Source organism: Diceros bicornis, chromosome 5 (assembly GCF_020826845.1).
Source record: "Diceros bicornis minor isolate mBicDic1 chromosome 5, mDicBic1.mat.cur, whole genome shotgun sequence".
NCBI lineage: Eukaryota > Metazoa > Chordata > Mammalia > Perissodactyla > Rhinocerotidae > Diceros > Diceros bicornis.
The window spans coordinates 64,512,176-64,530,616 of NC_080744.1; the positions used below are offsets into that span (position 1 = coordinate 64,512,176).

Sequence of the window (18,441 nt, forward strand, 5' to 3'; positions counted from 1 at the left end):
TGGGAGCAGGTAACGGAGCGGTCATGGCCCCGCACGGCCCGGTCCTGGGGGAAGCGGAACAGCCACTGCCCGGACGTGGCGGCCGCCTTTGGAACGGGGGAGCCGGAGGCCCCGGAGCCCCGCACGGCCGCGCTCCCGGACGCCGCCCGGGGGAGGCGGTCCTCCCTTCGCCTGTCCACGCCGCGTCGGGCCGGTTCCCCTCCCCCACCTCCGGCCACGGGAAATGCCGACCCGCGGCCCCACAAGCGAGGGTACCCGGCTTTTTGGTAGCTTCCTCCCCCTCCTCCTTGTGGTCCTCCGCAGAGAGCAGACGGCCACCGGCAGCGGGATACAAATTTCGCGCGGGCAGAGCTCAGGTGGGCCGTAAAGACGCGAGGACCGGAAGTGGTGGTTGTCATAGCTACCGAGGGTGCCAGCCTCTTCCCGGTCTTTTCCTCCTCCCCATCCGCACTCTCACTCTGTTTTTATGAGGCCAGCAAAACCGAACGAGGAAGTGCTGACGCACTGGCCCCCCCAAATATAACCAGATGCTCTAACGACTTTGTTGGCCAGTTGATTTGGGAGAGGACCAGACCGGAAATGGTAGTTCCCATGGTAACCCCTGAGCGGGTTGCCTGGGAGATGACCCCTTTCGGCCTCTTTGAATCTCTGCTGTAGCGTCAGTTCTAAGGCCGATCTAACAGATCCTGTACTGTCTCCTGCCATGATTCCCGGGAAGTACCGCTCTGTTTCTGGACGGGCTACGAACAACGTAGGTTGGGTCTTCTACTTTCCCTTTCTTCCCATTCGTATCGTCCTTTCTGACTGGCGTCTTTGTCCTAGGTGATGGGCTGTATTATTGGGACCAGGACCGCTGAGTCTGCTCAAGCTATTGTCTGACCGAGGCTTGAGATTCGTGGACTGGACCAAGGCACTTGGAGGGTATTTAATATTGTATGATGGGTATTCAAAGTCTTGTCCAGAATCTGGGCTTCCCAGAAGGTGGAGCTGGTCTGCTGTGAAAGGCTCAGGTTCATTTAAATTCCTTTAACCAGTCAATTTCTTTCTTTTTCTTATCTTTTCTTTTTTTTTAATTAAGAAAAGAATTTATTATTAACGGACACTCCCACCCCCTTCACTGTCCCATTGGGATATTTACTTAGACCTGAAATGGCAAGAGTCAAAATCCTGAGGTGCTAAGTAGAGGGTTAAATTGCTGCAGACATTTTGGAAAATGAATCACAGTGAAACCTTTTAATTCTTAGTTGCGACTTTATTGTTTTCAGAAAATCCTCAGAACATGATCATTTACCAGAAACAAACATGCTGTTTTACTCCAATTTTTTATGTCTTTATCTGTATTATTTTGGGGAGGAATGTGTGTGTGTGTGTATTTAAGTTAAGAACATATTTTATGGCTCAATTTTTACATTGCAGGTGAACTGTGGGCTTCATCTGGTTATTCAAACATCATCGCTTCCTGAAAAAAACAAAGTAAGATTTAAGCAGATTTGTATTTACATTGAAGATAAATTGTTTTATGTTCTACACAAATAGCAGCATGATTTAAAGAGTAGAGTCTGGCCTGGAAATTTTAAGTATATTTACTTTGGTCTCCATTATAAAGCTAATTTTTATTTTCTGCCTACATAAAGCCAAAACACCTCTTTTAAAAACTGAATCTTATTTCACCAATTACAAGAGGTGAGTGGTTTTTTTTTTGACATTTAAACATTTCTTAAATCAAGATCCTTCTTATAATTGGTGGCACATAATAGTTTAATTGGGAAAGTTTTTTCTTTCTTAGCACTGGATAAAATGATAGTATGTCTTACTACTGATGGAATCTTATAATGGATAAAATATGATAATTTGGGGGAACATATTTACATATTCCATTTAAAATCAGGGGAGAAAAATAGATTAGCAGTGGAAATATATAGGCTTAATACTCTTTAGAAGTTAAAATGTGAACATGAGATTCTCTTTTTCCAATTTGCCCATAATATCCCTGGCATTTCCATAGTTTCTGGCTTTTGATTTGATTTTTTAGATACACATGTTTTTCTTACCCTCCTGTTTCACCTCAGTGCTCAAACATACTCACCCACCTCCCACACAACTATATCTCAAGACAGGACACAATTTTTTCTGCTTTGACCAAGTTGGACACCTCCAACCATCACAACTCAGTTTTTTCCTAAAAAATTGTTAAATAGACGTCACTGGAGGAACTCTAAAGTGAAGGACAGAGTTTACAGGCAGCAGCACAAGGAGGGTAAGGAGGGGCACGAGGAGGGTGGATGGAAGGACACCATTAGTCAAAGAGGCAACAGTTGATTACATTATGTATATGAAGATGAACCCTTGGAAGAGAGACCATTTGGTCATCTTGAATAAACAGCATATAAAGAGCAAATAATAAAAACTAATAAATAAATAGCATATAAAGAACAAATAATGTAAATAAATAGCAAATAAAGACATTGAAAGTATTCTTTATTATAATTGGACATAATGGATTCTGTCCAAACCTTTGCTAATTGGTTTCACTGGACAAATCCTATTCTACCTTTATAATGTGTTTCTAGGAACTGTGTACCTCATCCAAATTCTTTCCAAACCATTCATTTTCCCTTGTGTGGACGTATGTTCTGAGAAAATGCCTTCAGCTCACCTAATTCATAAGGATATAAAGCAAATGCTATTATAATGTTTATAGTCTGAGTGAATCAGAAGCATCATAATTCTTTTGAGATTTGTATTTAGGGTTTTTCTTGTGGCTAATCAGGAGAAGTTGTTTTCTCAGTCCTCCTATCAAGTAAGTTAAAATCAGTTTAAAAAAAAACCCTTCTTAGAAGGTTTATTTGTACAATTTTATGATGTTATAATTGGACTCTTGAAGGAAATTTAATGATAAAAACATAGGGATTTTTATTTAACAGAACTAAGTTTCTATTGTACATTTTTTGCTTTTGTTTTTGAAAAAATGATTCTTGTATTCATTGTATTTGTGGTGAGGGTATGAGGGCATTAGGAGTGCCTTAGATTGGCGCGTGGTTTCCTCTGACCTCATGAAATTGACTGATTTTTTTGTGTGTGTCGTAAAATACACATAACATAAAATTTACCATTTTGACCATTTAAAATTGTACAAATCAGTGGTATTAAATACATTCACAGTGTTATGCAGCCATCACCACTATCTAGTTCCAGAACTTTTTATCACCCCAAAGGGAGTCCCTGTATCCATTAAGCAGTCACTCCCCATACCCCACCCCCTACCCCCCTGGAAGCCACAAATCTGCTCTCTGTCTCTATAGATTTTCCTATTATTGATATTTCATAAATAGAATCATACAATATGTGGAATTTTGTGTCTGGCTTCTTCTACTTAGCGTGATATTTTCAAGGTTCATCTGTGTTGTAGCATGTATCAGTTATTATATGTTATTTTATAATTATATTCATTACTTATTGTTAAATTCTTCTCCAAATATTTTTTTCTTAAATAATGTTTTTTAGGTTGAATTCAAGCTACATAAAGAAACACCATCATTCCCTGGTCGACTCTTACAGCATGACCTTGAAAGAAACTACTCAAGTAGGCAAGGTATTGTCAGTCAGTAGAGATCAGATGTGATTTATCTTCTTTAAGTAACATTGTTTAGTAATGTTGAATTTCTAGACCCAAATAGATTTGAATTAAAAATGAAATGGTTCATTGGTTACCAAGTTGGTTTGGTATTTGTTTAAATCAGAATTGGTTTTATATACACAGAATAGTAGATTATTTCCAATGTAGAAAAATTTATTGCATTTTAGTTTGGGAGTGGGCTATGCACAAGAGAATGGGAAAGAACCTTCCAAATACTGTATTAGAACTAGGAAAAATGGCTAATTAGTAAAAGTAAGAGGATAGGAACACAGATCTTTAGGAAATAAGAAATCAATGGAAAGAGTGGAAAGTTAGGAATAGAAAAGAAATAATCTCTTTCCCTTACTAGCACACGTAGTTATAGATATTTTATATCAAAGGCCTTAAACTTTAGTGCGCATCACCTCAGATCTTGTTAGAAATGCAGATTTTTAGTGCTCCCCTTCCATTTTTCCCCTTCTCCATTCTGATTTTGTAGGTCTTGGGTGGGATTTGAAAATGTGCATTTTATTAATGTCTCAAATGATTCTGATAGGTGTGGTTTGTGGACCACTCTTTTAAAAATACTGCCTTATATGATCTGGTTATATTTCTGACATGTATTTTTTAATTCAAGGAGAAATTTCCTTTGGCACATCCGAGTTGTTAGTGAGTTGCTAACAACTGTTAGCTATCTGTAATGTGCTAGTGTTAAGCACTACAGAATCCTTATGTACAGTACCGTCCTCACCTCCTAGGAGTTCGTATGAGGGCTGATGGGTATAGGCCTCTCTGGATTGTTCATCTCATTACTGCATGAACAGATGGTAATTTTGAATATTGATTAGTTTTCCCTTTTTGTTTCATTACTTCTGGACCTTCCTCTTGGACCCATCTAATCTGACACACCTTTTCTCTATCCTGTATCCTACACTCCTGTCTTGGCCAATTGCTGGACATGCCATCAACCTAACTGCAGTTTTACAGCATCTGTCTTGCTTTTCTTTGGTTCACTTCAATACATATTTATTGAATGTGTTTTATATGCCAGGCACTGTTTTAGGCACAGAGTTATAGAAGTGAACCTGGAAATTCTCAACTTGGATATTTTATGTTTGCATTATGAATTTTCTTCACATTTTTGATAATAATATCTTAAATTTGTTTTCTAAATCATGAATCAAATACTTTTCCCAAGCTTTTCTTGAGTCAGAAGAGGAAGTTGGTGTACAGATTTGTGGATGACTGGCCAGGTAAATTTATTTAAGTGGTAAAGTACCTATTACTAGATATTTGCTAGTGAGGAATAGTGTGGACACACTGAATTTTGTGAACCTGAGAGATGAATAAAGTCTTATACGTAAGTAAGGACCCATAAAATACAAATTAATTTTTTAGGGAAAAATAAACCTAATTTTTTTTCATTAAAATATTTTATTAAAAGTAATTTTCTCTGACAGGCTATTCATTTGTACCTGGTTGTTTCCAAATGTGCCTCCTCCATAGTGCCAGGCAGTTTCATGTAAAGAAGGCCACGTAGCTTAGAGCTGTTTTCTTGGCTTTTGTACTCACCATTCTACCTCTAAAGGCATAAAACTGGAAAAAGTATAAGTAACTTTATCAGGAAAAATTCGGGGACCACTAATAAACTGCATCCTAATACCCAATCGTTGTAATTAATTTCACTCCATCGCTTATTTTTCTCTATTTTTCAAAATTAATTGAACATATATAATAGCTTGTCAGCATAAATTAACCAATGGTACTCTCAGTCCAAAGTAAAAAAACTTGATGTTTTAGTTTGGCTGATTAGTCCAAAACTTGGTGTGTGATTTCTTTTTTTTTTTTCTTTGAGGAAGATCAGCCCATGCAAATCCTCCTCTTTTTTTTTTTTTTTTTGCTGAGAAAGACCAGCTCTGAGCTAACATCCATTGCCAATGCTCCTCCTTTTTTTTTTTTCCCCAAAGCCCCAATAGATAGTTGTATGTCATAGTTGCACATTCTCCTAGTTGCTGTATGTGGGACGCGGCCTCAGCATGGCTGGAGAAGCGGTGCGTCAGTGCGCGCCTGGGATCCGAACTCAGGCCACCAGTAGCGGAGCATGTGCACTTAACCGCTAAGCCACGGGGCCAGCCCTGGTGTGTGATTTCTTTTAGGCTTTTTAGAATATTGTTAAGAGTTAATCCCTATATCTTTGAGATTTTGTAAGAGCCAGATACTCTGGGGACTACTACACGGTAAAATCTCAGTTGAGCAGACCTTAATTGATTAAAGCACTTAATTAAGAATTCCAAAGTGTGTGTATAGAGGGGAAGAGGCAGTGCTTGACTCTTAAGATCATGATAAATCACTGGAAAATCTAGAATTAGGATTTTGGTTGCCAAAGCAATCTCAAAGATAAGGCCGAGTAGATACACATTTATGGTAATGTACTATATCAGCCAGCCAGCTAGCTAGCCATTCACCCATCTGTCTGTCCACCCGCCCATTGTCCATCCATCTATCCATCCGTCCACCTGTCCATCCATTTACCCACCCATCCATCCATGTATCTAAAGTACAGTACACAGTGAAGATTCTTACCAAAGGTAGTCATATGCCTCTTAGCACTTTGAGATCCTAATTATGAAAGAATTCATTCAGCATTTTTATACTAAAATGCTGATTTTATACTAAAATGCAAGAATTTCTGATTTTCATTTTTAACAGAAATAGTATATACAAAACAGATTTCCGATTAACTCACTCCATTTCTTATTTTGGGATATGTGTGGATGTTTCATCCCACATATATATGTGGGTGTGTAGTACACATATATATGTGTATATGTGTGGGTGTTTATATATCCACATAAATATGTCAGTGTTTCAACCACAGGTCACTCTGGTTCCTAGTCATTTAGAAGATCTTGTTCATGGATTTTAAGGCCTTTCCACCTAATCATTCTTATCTCTTGCTATTTATTGTAAGTTGTATATAACACTGATTATGATAGTAAACTCATCATGCGGGTAGTGGTTATGACTTCTTTGTACACTAGGAGCTGAAAACTATGAGGATAAAATTCCTTTATTCACTGAGTGTAAATTAGATTTACTCTTTGATTATTGCCTTTACATCTCAAGTCTTATGAAGTTTAAATCTGCCTCTTAAATTGAGGATTGGCTTGAAGCCTTAACAAAATAATTCAAAAAACCTAACTCTGATACTAGTGAGAGAAATCGAAGTTGTCTATTGTTTGCAGTTTTTCCTTTATCTTCTTTGGCTGACTGGTTAATCCTTAGACTAGTTTGTTTTGTTTTTGTTTTTTTAACCATCTGATTTTTGATTTCCAAATCAGTTTTCTGAATCCTGTTTGCTTGGTCACAAGACCAGTTCATTGCTGAACATGATGTCAATTCTGAATGCTTGTACTCTAGATCATCATTATGAGTTATCTTGGTACTTCATGATATTCAGAAAAGTGGGATGTGAGCAGTGATTATTTTGTTGAGGAAGCTAAGTGTGTGATACTTTGGTTTATGCCTTGCAGACCTAGAGATGCTGGCAAATACCATTGCTTTACAGCTCTTTGATATGGTCTATATGGAACTTGATTTTAAGTTGTCATCATATTGTCTGATGGCCTCCCAAAGAGTATGTTGGCTTCCTAGATTTGGTTTCATCTTTTCACCTTATTGGTCAATTTAAGCAGCAGAATTCTGTGGTAACCTTAGGTTCTGTTTTACTGCTCCTCTCTCCCCTCAAGCACTTTAACATCAGTTGCTGTTTTCAGGAGATTTTCTCTTTATAGAGGAAAATACAGTAGATTTCCTCTGGTGTTAAACTGTCACCTTTGACCCATTACTCAAATCTTACCTCATTTCTGGAACTTCCCATCATCTCCTCTTGACCATTCTATATTCTTCTAGGTCTTTAGAATATATCTTAATATCCGTGTCTCCCAAAACCCATCTGTAACCATCTTCATTAAGTGAAAAATACCAGATACACTTACGTGTGAATATAGAAGGAAGTATTATTTTTTATTCTGTGTTTTCTGCATGTTGTTCTGTATAGTTTATTAATTTCGTATGTGTTTGTTCACTAGATTGAAAGCTACTTAATGGCAGGGACACCGTCTAACCAACACCCTGTAAACCTCATAGGAGTGTCATATACCTGTGGACCCTAATTGCAAGTGTACAACATTTAGTGATATCCTCTTTGGTCTCTGCAGCATTCTCTACTAATAGCAGCTGAACATACAAAGAAAAAGAGAGAATGCGAGGTTTACATTTGTTATCCACGAGTATTTTCTCTGTATTTCCTGTAGTAAAGTCGTGTATTGTGTAGCTTTGTGATAAACTTTTTGATATTTTGAAGGAGACGGAAGAGTAATAAGCCCTTCGCCTCGTAATAAATCATCATGCATCTCATCCACAACAAACGTGACAGAACTATGTGGGCTGGAAATGAAAACTACCACGAGCTCCTTTTCAGCATTTGGAGATTCTTCCATTCAGACACCTTCAAAGTCCAGAATCCGGCAGGGCTGTCATAGTGCTGGCCCCAATGTATCTGGTAATGAGGGACTATCATCTCAGTTATGAGAGAGTTAAAACTTAGGAGTAGGAGTCAGGATTATAAAGGGATGAAGATAGCACTAGAGTAGTGCTGTGCTTTCAACCAGTCTGTAATGCAAGGGACGAATTTTTGGCATACACAGAACACATGGTTTAGGTTTGAGGAGGACAGAAACAAACTCAAATTGAGTAATTAATTTCAAATATGGAGAGCTATGGAAACTATACTTTATAGAAAAAATACTTGTATGTGCCAAAGTCTTCCAAATATAAGGTGACTTTAGTTTCAAGATTTTAAAGGTTTTTCTTAATCAAGTAATTTATGTATCATTTTCAATAGGTGATCATATTAATTTGGTGAGCTCGTCAATGCCATCATTTCCTATTCTCCAACGTTCTTCTGAAGAGAAAATTCTTTACTCAGACAGGTTGACCCTAGAAAGGTGAGGACAATTTATTTTATTTTATTTTTTGACTAGATAATACATAGACACGGTACAAGATTTGAAAGGTACAAAAGTCTCTCTCCCTCCTCTTCTTCTCCAGCTATCCAGTTCTCCTACCTAGGTATAATCACTGTGACCAGTTTTTTATTTATCCTTCCAGGGGTATGGGGAGGAATTTTATATCTATATAATGTAAAAGAACTTGATAATACTCTGAAAGAGTTCTATAGAAATTCTAAAATATGACATTGATGGAAATGGATTTTAGGGTAGAAAAAACTTTCCAGTATAGTCCTCACACAGGTTTCTGGGCCCTATCCAGTTAGTTCCTGTTACCTCACTGGCCTCATCTCCCCCTGATCTCTCCTTCACTCACTCTGCTACAGCCACACCTGCCTCCTTGTTGCTCCTTGAGTACCTCAAGCACACTTACACCTCAGGGCCTTCGCACTTGCTGTTCCCTCTGCCTGGAGGCTGTTCCTCCACATAGCTGTAGGCTCACTCCCTTACTTTCTTTAGGTCTTTGCTGAGATGTCGTCATCTCAGGGATGACCTTCCCTGGGCACGCTCTCCAAAGCTGCAACCCCTTCCACCCTGACAGTCCCCAGCCCCTCTTCTCCGCTTTATTTTTCTTCTTAGCACTTGTCACCCTCTAACATAGTAAATATTTTACTTATCATGTTTATTGTCTGTCTCCTCCTCCTAGAGTATAAGTTCCACAAGCACTGGGAGTTTGGTTCAGTTCTGCATGCCCAGCACCTGGAACAGAGCCTGGCACAAAATAGGCTCTCAATAAAAAGTTTTGAATGAATGGGTATATTGAGGACTTGATCCCCCTCTTTAAATCTAGGAAGATATCTGCAATAGAATGGTGGATGAAGGATCCTAACCTTAACTTAGTGCTAAAACCAGCAGAGAGGCCATCTCTGCTGTGCGTACGTTTAGCTTAGCAGTGCACACCTGACAGCAAATTCTCATGGGCTGTTGTGTTTGTGGTTGGGGCAAGCTCTTCTGGAGGTATATTGTTGTTTTGTAGGCAAAGTAACACTTGAGGGCAGTATCTCTCATGAGATCTTTGCAGTATTATTGGTTTTTGAGATTCTAATCCTATCTAATGTTTATAGCTTTCACAATATCATTTTAATATTTGGAGGGATTTTGTGGTAATTTTAATCTGTGTTTAAAAGTCCAGCCAAGAATAGTACCTCAGCCCTTCAGTTTCATGTTACTGGACACTAACAGGAGCCAGTATTTGTAAGAGGATGACATAACAAGGCAGGCACCTGTGTTGTAGCTTGGGCTGACTCAGGCAATTGTGAAGGTGGTCCTTGGCACACGGGCCTCTGGGGTGAAGAAGCAAACTCTCATCAGGGGGAGACTTGCTAACCTGGGAAAGTCAGGGCCAAGGGAACTGTCTCAGCTTCAAAGAGCTAGGCTCTGGCTGTTCTGGGAGTTAGAGTAGGCCTGGAGTACCAGGAGGGCAGCCTGTCAGCACCAAGTAGGAAATGCAGAGGGAAAGCATTGTCCAATAGACATGTTAGTAATGGGGTGGGAGAGGTATCAACCCAGGAGTTTTGTAGGCATGATACACTCCCCTGAGAGCAGTGGATTATCATGTGCGTTTGTTTGCTTGTTTTGATGGATGACAGGGACTTTAGGATTAAGGGGTGTACAAGTGAGCCTTGGAGTTGGGACTTAGTCACTGGATTTGGAATCTGAGAAAGTGACTTTATTTCAAGCTACAGCAGCTTATGTAAGAGGAGAGTCAGAGGTTATTTTCCTATCTCGGTGATGACTGACTCCAGAATTGGTTGAACTAGAAGCTGGAGTTATTAGTAAGTTTAGCTATGAGAAACAGGAAGATGAAGCAGGAAAAATGAAACAATTTAAGTGTTTTGCTAAGCTGATGCACAAAGATATAAATTTTAAACTAGAATACTTACAATTTATTAATTTATAATTTATAAAACAGAAGTACCAAATGTGGTAGTGTAATTGAATGCATGAAATGAATTCTAAATACTAAGCACACGTTAAGAGAATTAAACTGTTACATATTTCTTTTTTTTTAACTTTTCTTCTGTTTTAAACCAATTTCTTCAGGGCCTGTATTTGTAAATATCCTATCTTTGTCAACCATTAACGTTCAGTTATTTCCCTGTTAAAATCATTCTTCAATCACTTCCACAGTTTACTTATGCATGTAGCACTGATTTATTTTCTTTAAAGATTACATTAACTTGATTTTTACTGAAAGGAAATATTTCTAATAAATCTCCCAATTAGAGTCGTTCACACTCTGATCAATAGAGCGACATTTTTCCTGAAGACTCTGTTGGAAATCTCGGAGTAGAATTGCTCCTTTCTGGCCATTTTATTACACTAGTAGAATTCTTAAAGGGCCCTGCACATATTTACTTCACATGTAGTATATTATAACTTTTTGCATAATAGAAGCTTACTGTTTTAAATATAGCTAAAGGCGTATTTTATTAACATTTCATCCTACCCTAAGCATGCTAAATGTTCTGCAAAGTTCAAAGTTAGTGTTGAACATGTAAACATACGCCTAAAATTTAAGCTTCTGAGGAAATGTTCAAAGGACCACCTTACTGTTAGTGGATTTCAGGATGAAATTATTTTCATCAAAGTGACCTGTAGGTAGCTGAATTTCTTGCTCTTCCTAAGATATCATCCAGCTCAGGACTCTGTGATTCTAGGAGAGATCCTTTGGTATGTTTTTTTTTCTGATGACTTAGTTGCTTGGACTGTCTTTGTATCAGTGGATTGATGGCAAGGGCATTTCTCTGGTTATGTGACATGGTTCTTTGAATCATCTCATCCTCTATCACAGAAAGCAATCACCTTGAGTGTTCTCTGATGTTAAGTAAATTTTATGTGAAAGAATTGATATTGGAGATTTTTTTAATACAATGAGAGCTTATACTTAATTTTAATAATTACCCTTGTCAAAGTATATTGGCTTTTATATGAATGATTTATAATTAGATCTAGGATGCTTAATTCATGGAGGCAAGAAGTAGTTCTATTTATCTTTTTCTCCTCTGAGCATGGGAGCACAAAGATACTACTAATACTATTTGTAAGAGGAGGCAGCCTGCCAAATCAGAACCTTATTAACTTTTTAAAATGTTTTCTAGGCAAAAGCTGACTGTATGTCCTATCATCGATGGGGAGGAACACCTGCGTTTGTTGAATTTTCAACACAATTTTATAACTCGGATCCAAAATATTTCTAATCTGCAAAAGCTAATATTCTTGGATTTATATGATAACCAGATTGAAGAAATTAGCGGGCTTTCTACTCTGAGATCCCTCCGTGTCCTTCTGTTGGGGAAAAACAGGTAATCTTTGTAGAGCAGTTTTGAGTTGTTATACGTAGGACTAATGTTGAGTCCTATAGTATTTAGATGGCAACTCAGAATTGAATAATACTTAAGAAACTAATAGACTAAAATTTTTTGAAAGTGTGTTTGAATGGATTAAGATTCAGTCATAATTTGTTTTATGAGATTTCGTGTGACAGTTAGTCTAACAAAATAACATTTATTGAGTGTGTATTTTATTATTTCCCTTGCTTTCCAGTGCCATATCTTATATGGCAGTAAATAGCAGACTTTGGCCTTAACTTTATGTTTTCTTATGGTGTATGTATATTTTTTTCTTCTCCCCAAAGCCCCAGCACATAGTTATATATTCTAGTTGTAGGTCCTTCTTATTTTCCTATGTAAGCTGCTGCCACAGCATGGCAACTGACAGACAAGTGGTATGGTTCCACGACTGGAAAATGAACCAGGACCACCAAGACGGAGAGCACAGAACTTTAACCACTAGACCATCGTGGCTGGATCTAGGCTATATTTTAAGCATGTATATTCACTTTAGGCTTATGTGTTTCACTTGTGTTTCTTCTCAGTGCCTGACTAAGGGACGTTTGATACTTTGTGATTGTCAAATTACTGGTTGATTCTTGTTCAGATATTTTCAGTATGCATATAATAGTACATCCTATAGGAACTTGCCCAGTTCCTTCCATAAATCTCTATTATGTAATGCAGTTACACAATTCCTGACCAGTTTCCTTGAGATTTGTTCATGACTTTTCTCTCTATTGTGTTTTACTGGATAGCTTTTGCAATTCCTGCAAAGAAGGTCTCTTTAGCAAAATCCAAAAATGATTTTTATATTATCAAGTGATAAAGTTTAGATATGGCATTATACCTAAGGTTGGTTCCCCCCCCTCCCCCCGCCACAGCATGGATCTTGAATTACCTCTTTATTCTCACTAGCCAATGATAATATAAGATACTTTTTCCAAGATCATGTCCCAGAGTTCTAGGCTCTTGTCTGTTCTCTGTGCTTTCTTGAAAGTTCCTGTCAGTGTAGTTTGTCACCTATAATTGGTTATTCCAGTGTTAAACTAAGCATTATGGTAGCATGAGGGTATTTGGGGGAGTTATAGGATTATAGAGTATTAGAGCTTGAAGTGACCTCAGAGATTAGCTGTCTCATTTTATAGACAAAGAAATGGAGATGTAAAGTGACTTTTGCAAGGTTAGATGTGTACAAACGATATACAGTAGGAGTATGCCACTAGACCAGTTTACTGAGTAAAGTGAGGAGTAACCTTTTCATACATTTTAGGCATTCCCTTCAAGGTGCTCCCTGTTATCTCTCTCAGAGATTTCTTTATTAGTTTCTGATCCTTGGAGTTATTGATTTGTTTGTCTAGCTTCCATTTATTCTTTAGTATCATCACCCTTTGCCAGCCCTGATGGTCTAGTGGTTAAGAGTCAGCGCTCTCACTGCTGACGCCTGGGGTTCCTTGCCCAGTCAGGGAACCATACTGCCCATTGGTCGGTTGTCATACTGTGGCAGCTGCGTGTTGCTGTGATGCTGAAAGCTATGCCACCACTATTTCAGATACCAGCGGGGTCACCCATGGTGGACAGGTTTCAGTGGAGCTTCCAGACTAAGACAAGAGTAGGAAGAAGGACCTGGCCACCTACTTCTGAGAAAATTGGCTGTGAAAACCCTCTGAATTGCCCAGCATTGTTTGATATAGCGCCGGAAGATGAGAGGATGGTGCAAAAAGACCGGGCAGGGTTCCGCTTTGCTGTACACAGGGTCACTAGGAGTCTGGAATTGATTGGACGGCAGTCACAACAGCAAACCATTGCCTTTATGCCCTCCTTTTAGTCCTTGAGTAAGGTGTTTTCCAGTGATATTTTTAATCTCCTTTTCTAGTTTTAAACATAGTATCTGGGGCCGGCCCCGTGGCTTGGCGGTTGAGTCCGCGCGCTCCGCTGCTGGTGGCCCAGGTTCGGATCCTGGGCGTACACCGACGCACCACTTCTCTGGCCATGCTGAGGCCGCATCCCACATACAGCAACTAGAAGGATGTGCAACTATGACATACAACTATCTACTGGGGCTTTGGGGGAAAATAAATAAATAAATAAATAAAAAATTATAAACATAGTATCTAAGAGCTACCCTTGGTTCCGAACATTTTAAATCCTCTCTCAATCTATTCTCTTTTATTGCTTCTACTCTTCAGCTTCTCTGGCTTCTCAAAAATAATTTTTTAAGTTTTTAAAAAATAATTTGTGCCTCAAAGACACCAGTCTATCTGACCTTCTGACCTTTTTAAATGTCTCTTTGCTCCTCCAGCTCTAAGGGACCTAATGCCCTTCTCTATCCTTACCTTGGTCAAGGAAAAGCAATCTGATGCAGTCTCTTCTGCCTCTTTCTACTCCTCCATCTTTTTGTTTGTTTGATTTTGGTCATATTTTACTTTATTTTTCACACAAAGAAAATAGCTGTTAAACAGTTCTAGAACTGTTAGTGTTCTTGAATAAAAAAGAAAATGAGTCAGAAGACAACTTTCCACATTTTCCCAAATTGCATATTTCTGAAGTATCAGTACAATGCAAATCTGATCCCTAAGACATATGCTTAGTGCTTTCCAACCAGCTGACTTTGTCATGGCAAGGGGGCTGTGAGCCTTCAAGTTGCAAATCTATCCTGTGGCAGTACTTGAGTGAACATTATGCAAACCTGGCTGAGGAATGTTGGAGAAGAGAGAAGCACATCTGCCACCCTGTCTCCTCACGTTTGTTGTGGATGACTTGTTACCCTCTGCTGGTCAAGTCCAGAAAGTTTGCTCCCTCCGACATGGCACAGCACTGCACCATCTTTAACTCCAAGGCAATGGAACCATATTTGAAAATCCAGGGCAGCCATATGCCTCTAAGTTCAAGCAGCTCCAACAAAGGTTTCTTCTCAAAAGCTAGAAAGACCCTGCTCAGATTCTGTATGAGAAGTTTACATTGCTACCAAAGAACTCCCCACCCTTCTGTACCACTTTGCTATTGAAGTTCTTGCCATCTCACTCTTCTGCTTTCTGTATCCCCTGTTTATCCTTGTGAGATCTTCTAATGCTCTCCTGATCACAGGCTAATGAATAGAGCTTCTCTGCATTTTCTTCTGATCACCCAGGACAGTAGGTACAAAACTGTCTGCCAGACCCTGGGATTCCGTATTCCTTTCCTTTTGATTCCTTAAAGGTTCTCACTTAAGGATTTGTCTCTGACACCTGAAAAGTGTAGTTTTCATATAGACCCTATAATGGGGTCCTTATCCTCACATCAGTAACATAATATGCCCTGCAGAGACAAGCTGTGATATACCCCTAGAGGTCTATAGCTGCTGAGGTATTTAATGGGTGAGCCTTGTGTTTTCCTAGTTTCAGTTCTGGTTAATGGGAGAACTTCTTTTTAAAAAATCTTTCAGGTCACATTGGTGTTAAGATAAAAATCCTTAACTATTGGGAACTGACTAGGATTCTGCAAATTCCTCACCTCAATACCGGATCTGACAAGTGGCCTCCTAGGTCAACTGATGCCTTCATCTGCCTCTGCATTCTTTAGAATTGGATCTGTTTTTATGTCCTTTCAGGCACTGAGGGTGGGGAGAGAATCTATGGCAAAGGCAATTGATGAGAACAAGACAGCAAGATGTTTGGTTGGTCTTGAGTTTAACTGACTGAACAACTTGTGTGTTTTTCTTCGTATTCACCTGGGCTCTCAGAATCTGAAGTGGGAGTCGTAAAGCTGCTGTGTGTCAAAGCGAAGAGAACGCCCAAGTCACAACACATAGGGACTGTTTACTGTGTAGCTTAACAGCATGTGAGGCCCTAATGGAATTCTGTAGGAAGACATATTGCACATGAAGGTTTCTGTGACTGAAGTGCCTTAAAGGTGCCCGGAGTTTCTGAAAAATGCTGAAACAGATTACATTGATCTTCCAAATCAGAGAACTTTGGGATGAGACCATCTCCATCCCTTGTGTGTAATTTTCAAAATGTTAAAAATGTAATTCTCAGACAAATAGATAGTAATTACGGGCCAGCATTTTAATTAACTCAATATGTAATGAGGGAACCAGTGGGATGACAAAGCTCGTCCAAAGGAGGATAAGAGAAACTGATATATAGTCAATGAAAAGTAAAGGATGCTGGAATAAGATTGTTAAGTTATAAAACAGGTTAATGTTCTACAAAGCAGTAAAATCATAACCCTCAGGTTATCTTTCTATTAGACAAAATAAATTACATTCTTACCTGGCAAAAATAATCATTACATCTTATTAGTTTTCTACAAGTTAGTATATAACTTTACAGAGTTTGGGCTCTAATCGGTAGTAAATAGGCAGATGTTCTTAAGCGTGCTTGTTGACAGTGCTCTGATATGACATTGAAAGGACATGCAGTCATCCCTCTGCCTAATTTCCAAATTTTTGTTACCAACATTGAGTAGCACACTTTCTTCTATACTCACATATCATGGTTTTACAAAATTGGTTTTTATACCATGTGTATGGTATGTTATTTTTATTATTATTTTATTATATTATAAATATAATAAATATAAATAAAATATTATAATATTTTATTATTATTTTATTATTATTGTTATTATATTATTTTTATTATTTACATTATCCTAGGTCATTAAATGTTCTCTGAAAATATGCTTTTTAAGAGCTGCATCATGTATATGAATATATGTAATAATTTACTTAATATTTCCCTTTTGTTAGACATTTACATTTTGTGTCCTTTTTTTTGCTATGATAATGCTGTGATGAATATCCTTGTCCGTAAATCTTTTTCTGTATCTCTGATTATTTCCTTAGAATAGGCTTTACTATTTTCTGTTTAATAGGTGAGTTCATCCTCGTAAAGCTCTTATGAGGAGAAAACTGAGATTTGATGAGGAGGAAGGTCTATGTTTTAGAGCAGTACTTCTCAAAATGTCATCCCTGGACCAGCAACATCAGTATCACCCAAGAACTTGTTAGAAATGGAAATTTTTGGACCCTATCCCAGAAATTCTGGAGGTGGGGCTCAGCAATCTATTTTTAGCAAGCCCTCCAGATGATTCTGATGCACACGCGGAAGTTTGAGAACCTCTGTTTTAGGAAATGTGAGCTTGGGACTATAAAAGAATTGAATACAAGGCTTCTGTAATAGCTGTGAGGTCAGATTGCTGTTAGGAAGCATCAGTCTGTCCTAAGCCATATTATTAGGGTACTATAATTTTCTCTAACTGTTCTAGGTATTTCAAGAGCAAAGCAGGTGGAGGAATAATTTTGTTGAAACTTTTGTCTGTTTTCCCATCTGGTTTGGCTGCTACTGTTATTATTGTTATTATTAATACTGGCTGTGATTATTAGAGAGATTTCTGTATTATATAGGATAGTATTAAATGCCTGACTCGGGGTGAAGGCTAATCAAGGATTCCAGTCAGGCCAGAAGGATGTTAAAGGTTTGGATGAAGTGACTTAGGGGTGTTCAGGCGGTAGGGTGCTTTCTAGGAAAAGAGCAGATTCTGCCAGTGTCATTGTGTGAGAGAGGAGACTGATGAGGAGATTGTGGTCTTAAGGGAGTGTGGTGTGTGTGTGTGTGCTAAGAGAGAGAGGAAGAACTGCAGTCATAGTACATAGTGGTGTACTGTGATGGTACATAGTGAGTGTATTATAAATATTTTTATAAATTAAATTGGATTGAATTGGTTGTGGTGATATAATTTTGGATTTGGCAATGATGTAATATGGCTGAGGTCAAATGGAGATAGAAATTCATGAAGTTTAAGTTTGTATTATGTTTACATGGCAGTCAGCATGTATGAAGTTTCAAGGGATGATCCAGGTTCTGGAAACATTTAGAAAGGTGGAAATGGCTTTTTGGGGCAGTAAACAGTGAAAACAGAAATAAATAGTGATAGGCAGATGATGATAAAGACGGATTGAATGAACTTCATTTTTGTCCTTTCTTTGCCATTACTCCTTTCGCTCTACTGAGTAATGGTAGTAGGAGAAAGTGGGATCTATAGGAGAGAGAAGAATAAAACGGAAGTGGTTTTTGTTTTGTTTTGTTTTATGTTTTTGTTAGAAGAGTCCAGTTGGAGGCAGTTGGACAGGTAAGGTAGCCATAGAAGGTAGGAATGAGGGAGACAATGGGTAAGCCCTAACCATTAGGGAATATAAGAGGGGCTTCTTAGAGATGAAATTCTGTGTTTTTTAATTTATAGCAATGTTTTAGCTTTTCACAAGATGGCAAATCAAAAATTCCAAATAAATATTCACACACTCAGCAGGTCTAGTAGAAAACATTTAGGTGGTTTGTCTTTGTGATAAATAATCCTGTTATGAATACCCTTGTACATAAAACTCATCCATTTAGTTAGTATGTTCATTCATTCGTTAAAGAAATATTTATTAGGTACC

General features: G+C 38.3%; 1 protein-coding gene across 3 annotated transcripts in view; it reads left to right on the forward strand.

Annotated features, from left to right (window-relative positions):
* Nucleotides 1-476: 476 nt before the first annotated feature.
* LRRC49 (leucine rich repeat containing 49) overlaps nt 477-18,441 on the forward strand; it is a 122,583-nt gene continuing 104,618 nt past the window's right edge. For 2 of the 3 annotated variants that reach the window (XR_009220084.1, XM_058541978.1), the window contains exons 1-6: nt 477-751; nt 1,417-1,473; nt 3,505-3,592; nt 7,983-8,180; nt 8,523-8,625; nt 11,790-11,993. Coding sequence is in view for 2 of the 3 variants with exons in the window: in XM_058541978.1 (XP_058397961.1) it covers nt 704-751; nt 1,417-1,473; nt 3,505-3,592; nt 7,983-8,180; nt 8,523-8,625; nt 11,790-11,993 (698 nt within the window). In the remaining variant the exon portion in view is untranslated. The remainder of the gene's footprint in view (nt 752-1,416; nt 1,474-3,504; nt 3,593-7,982; nt 8,181-8,522; nt 8,626-11,789; nt 11,994-18,441) is intronic. The other variant, XM_058541979.1, reaches the window with a different exon arrangement.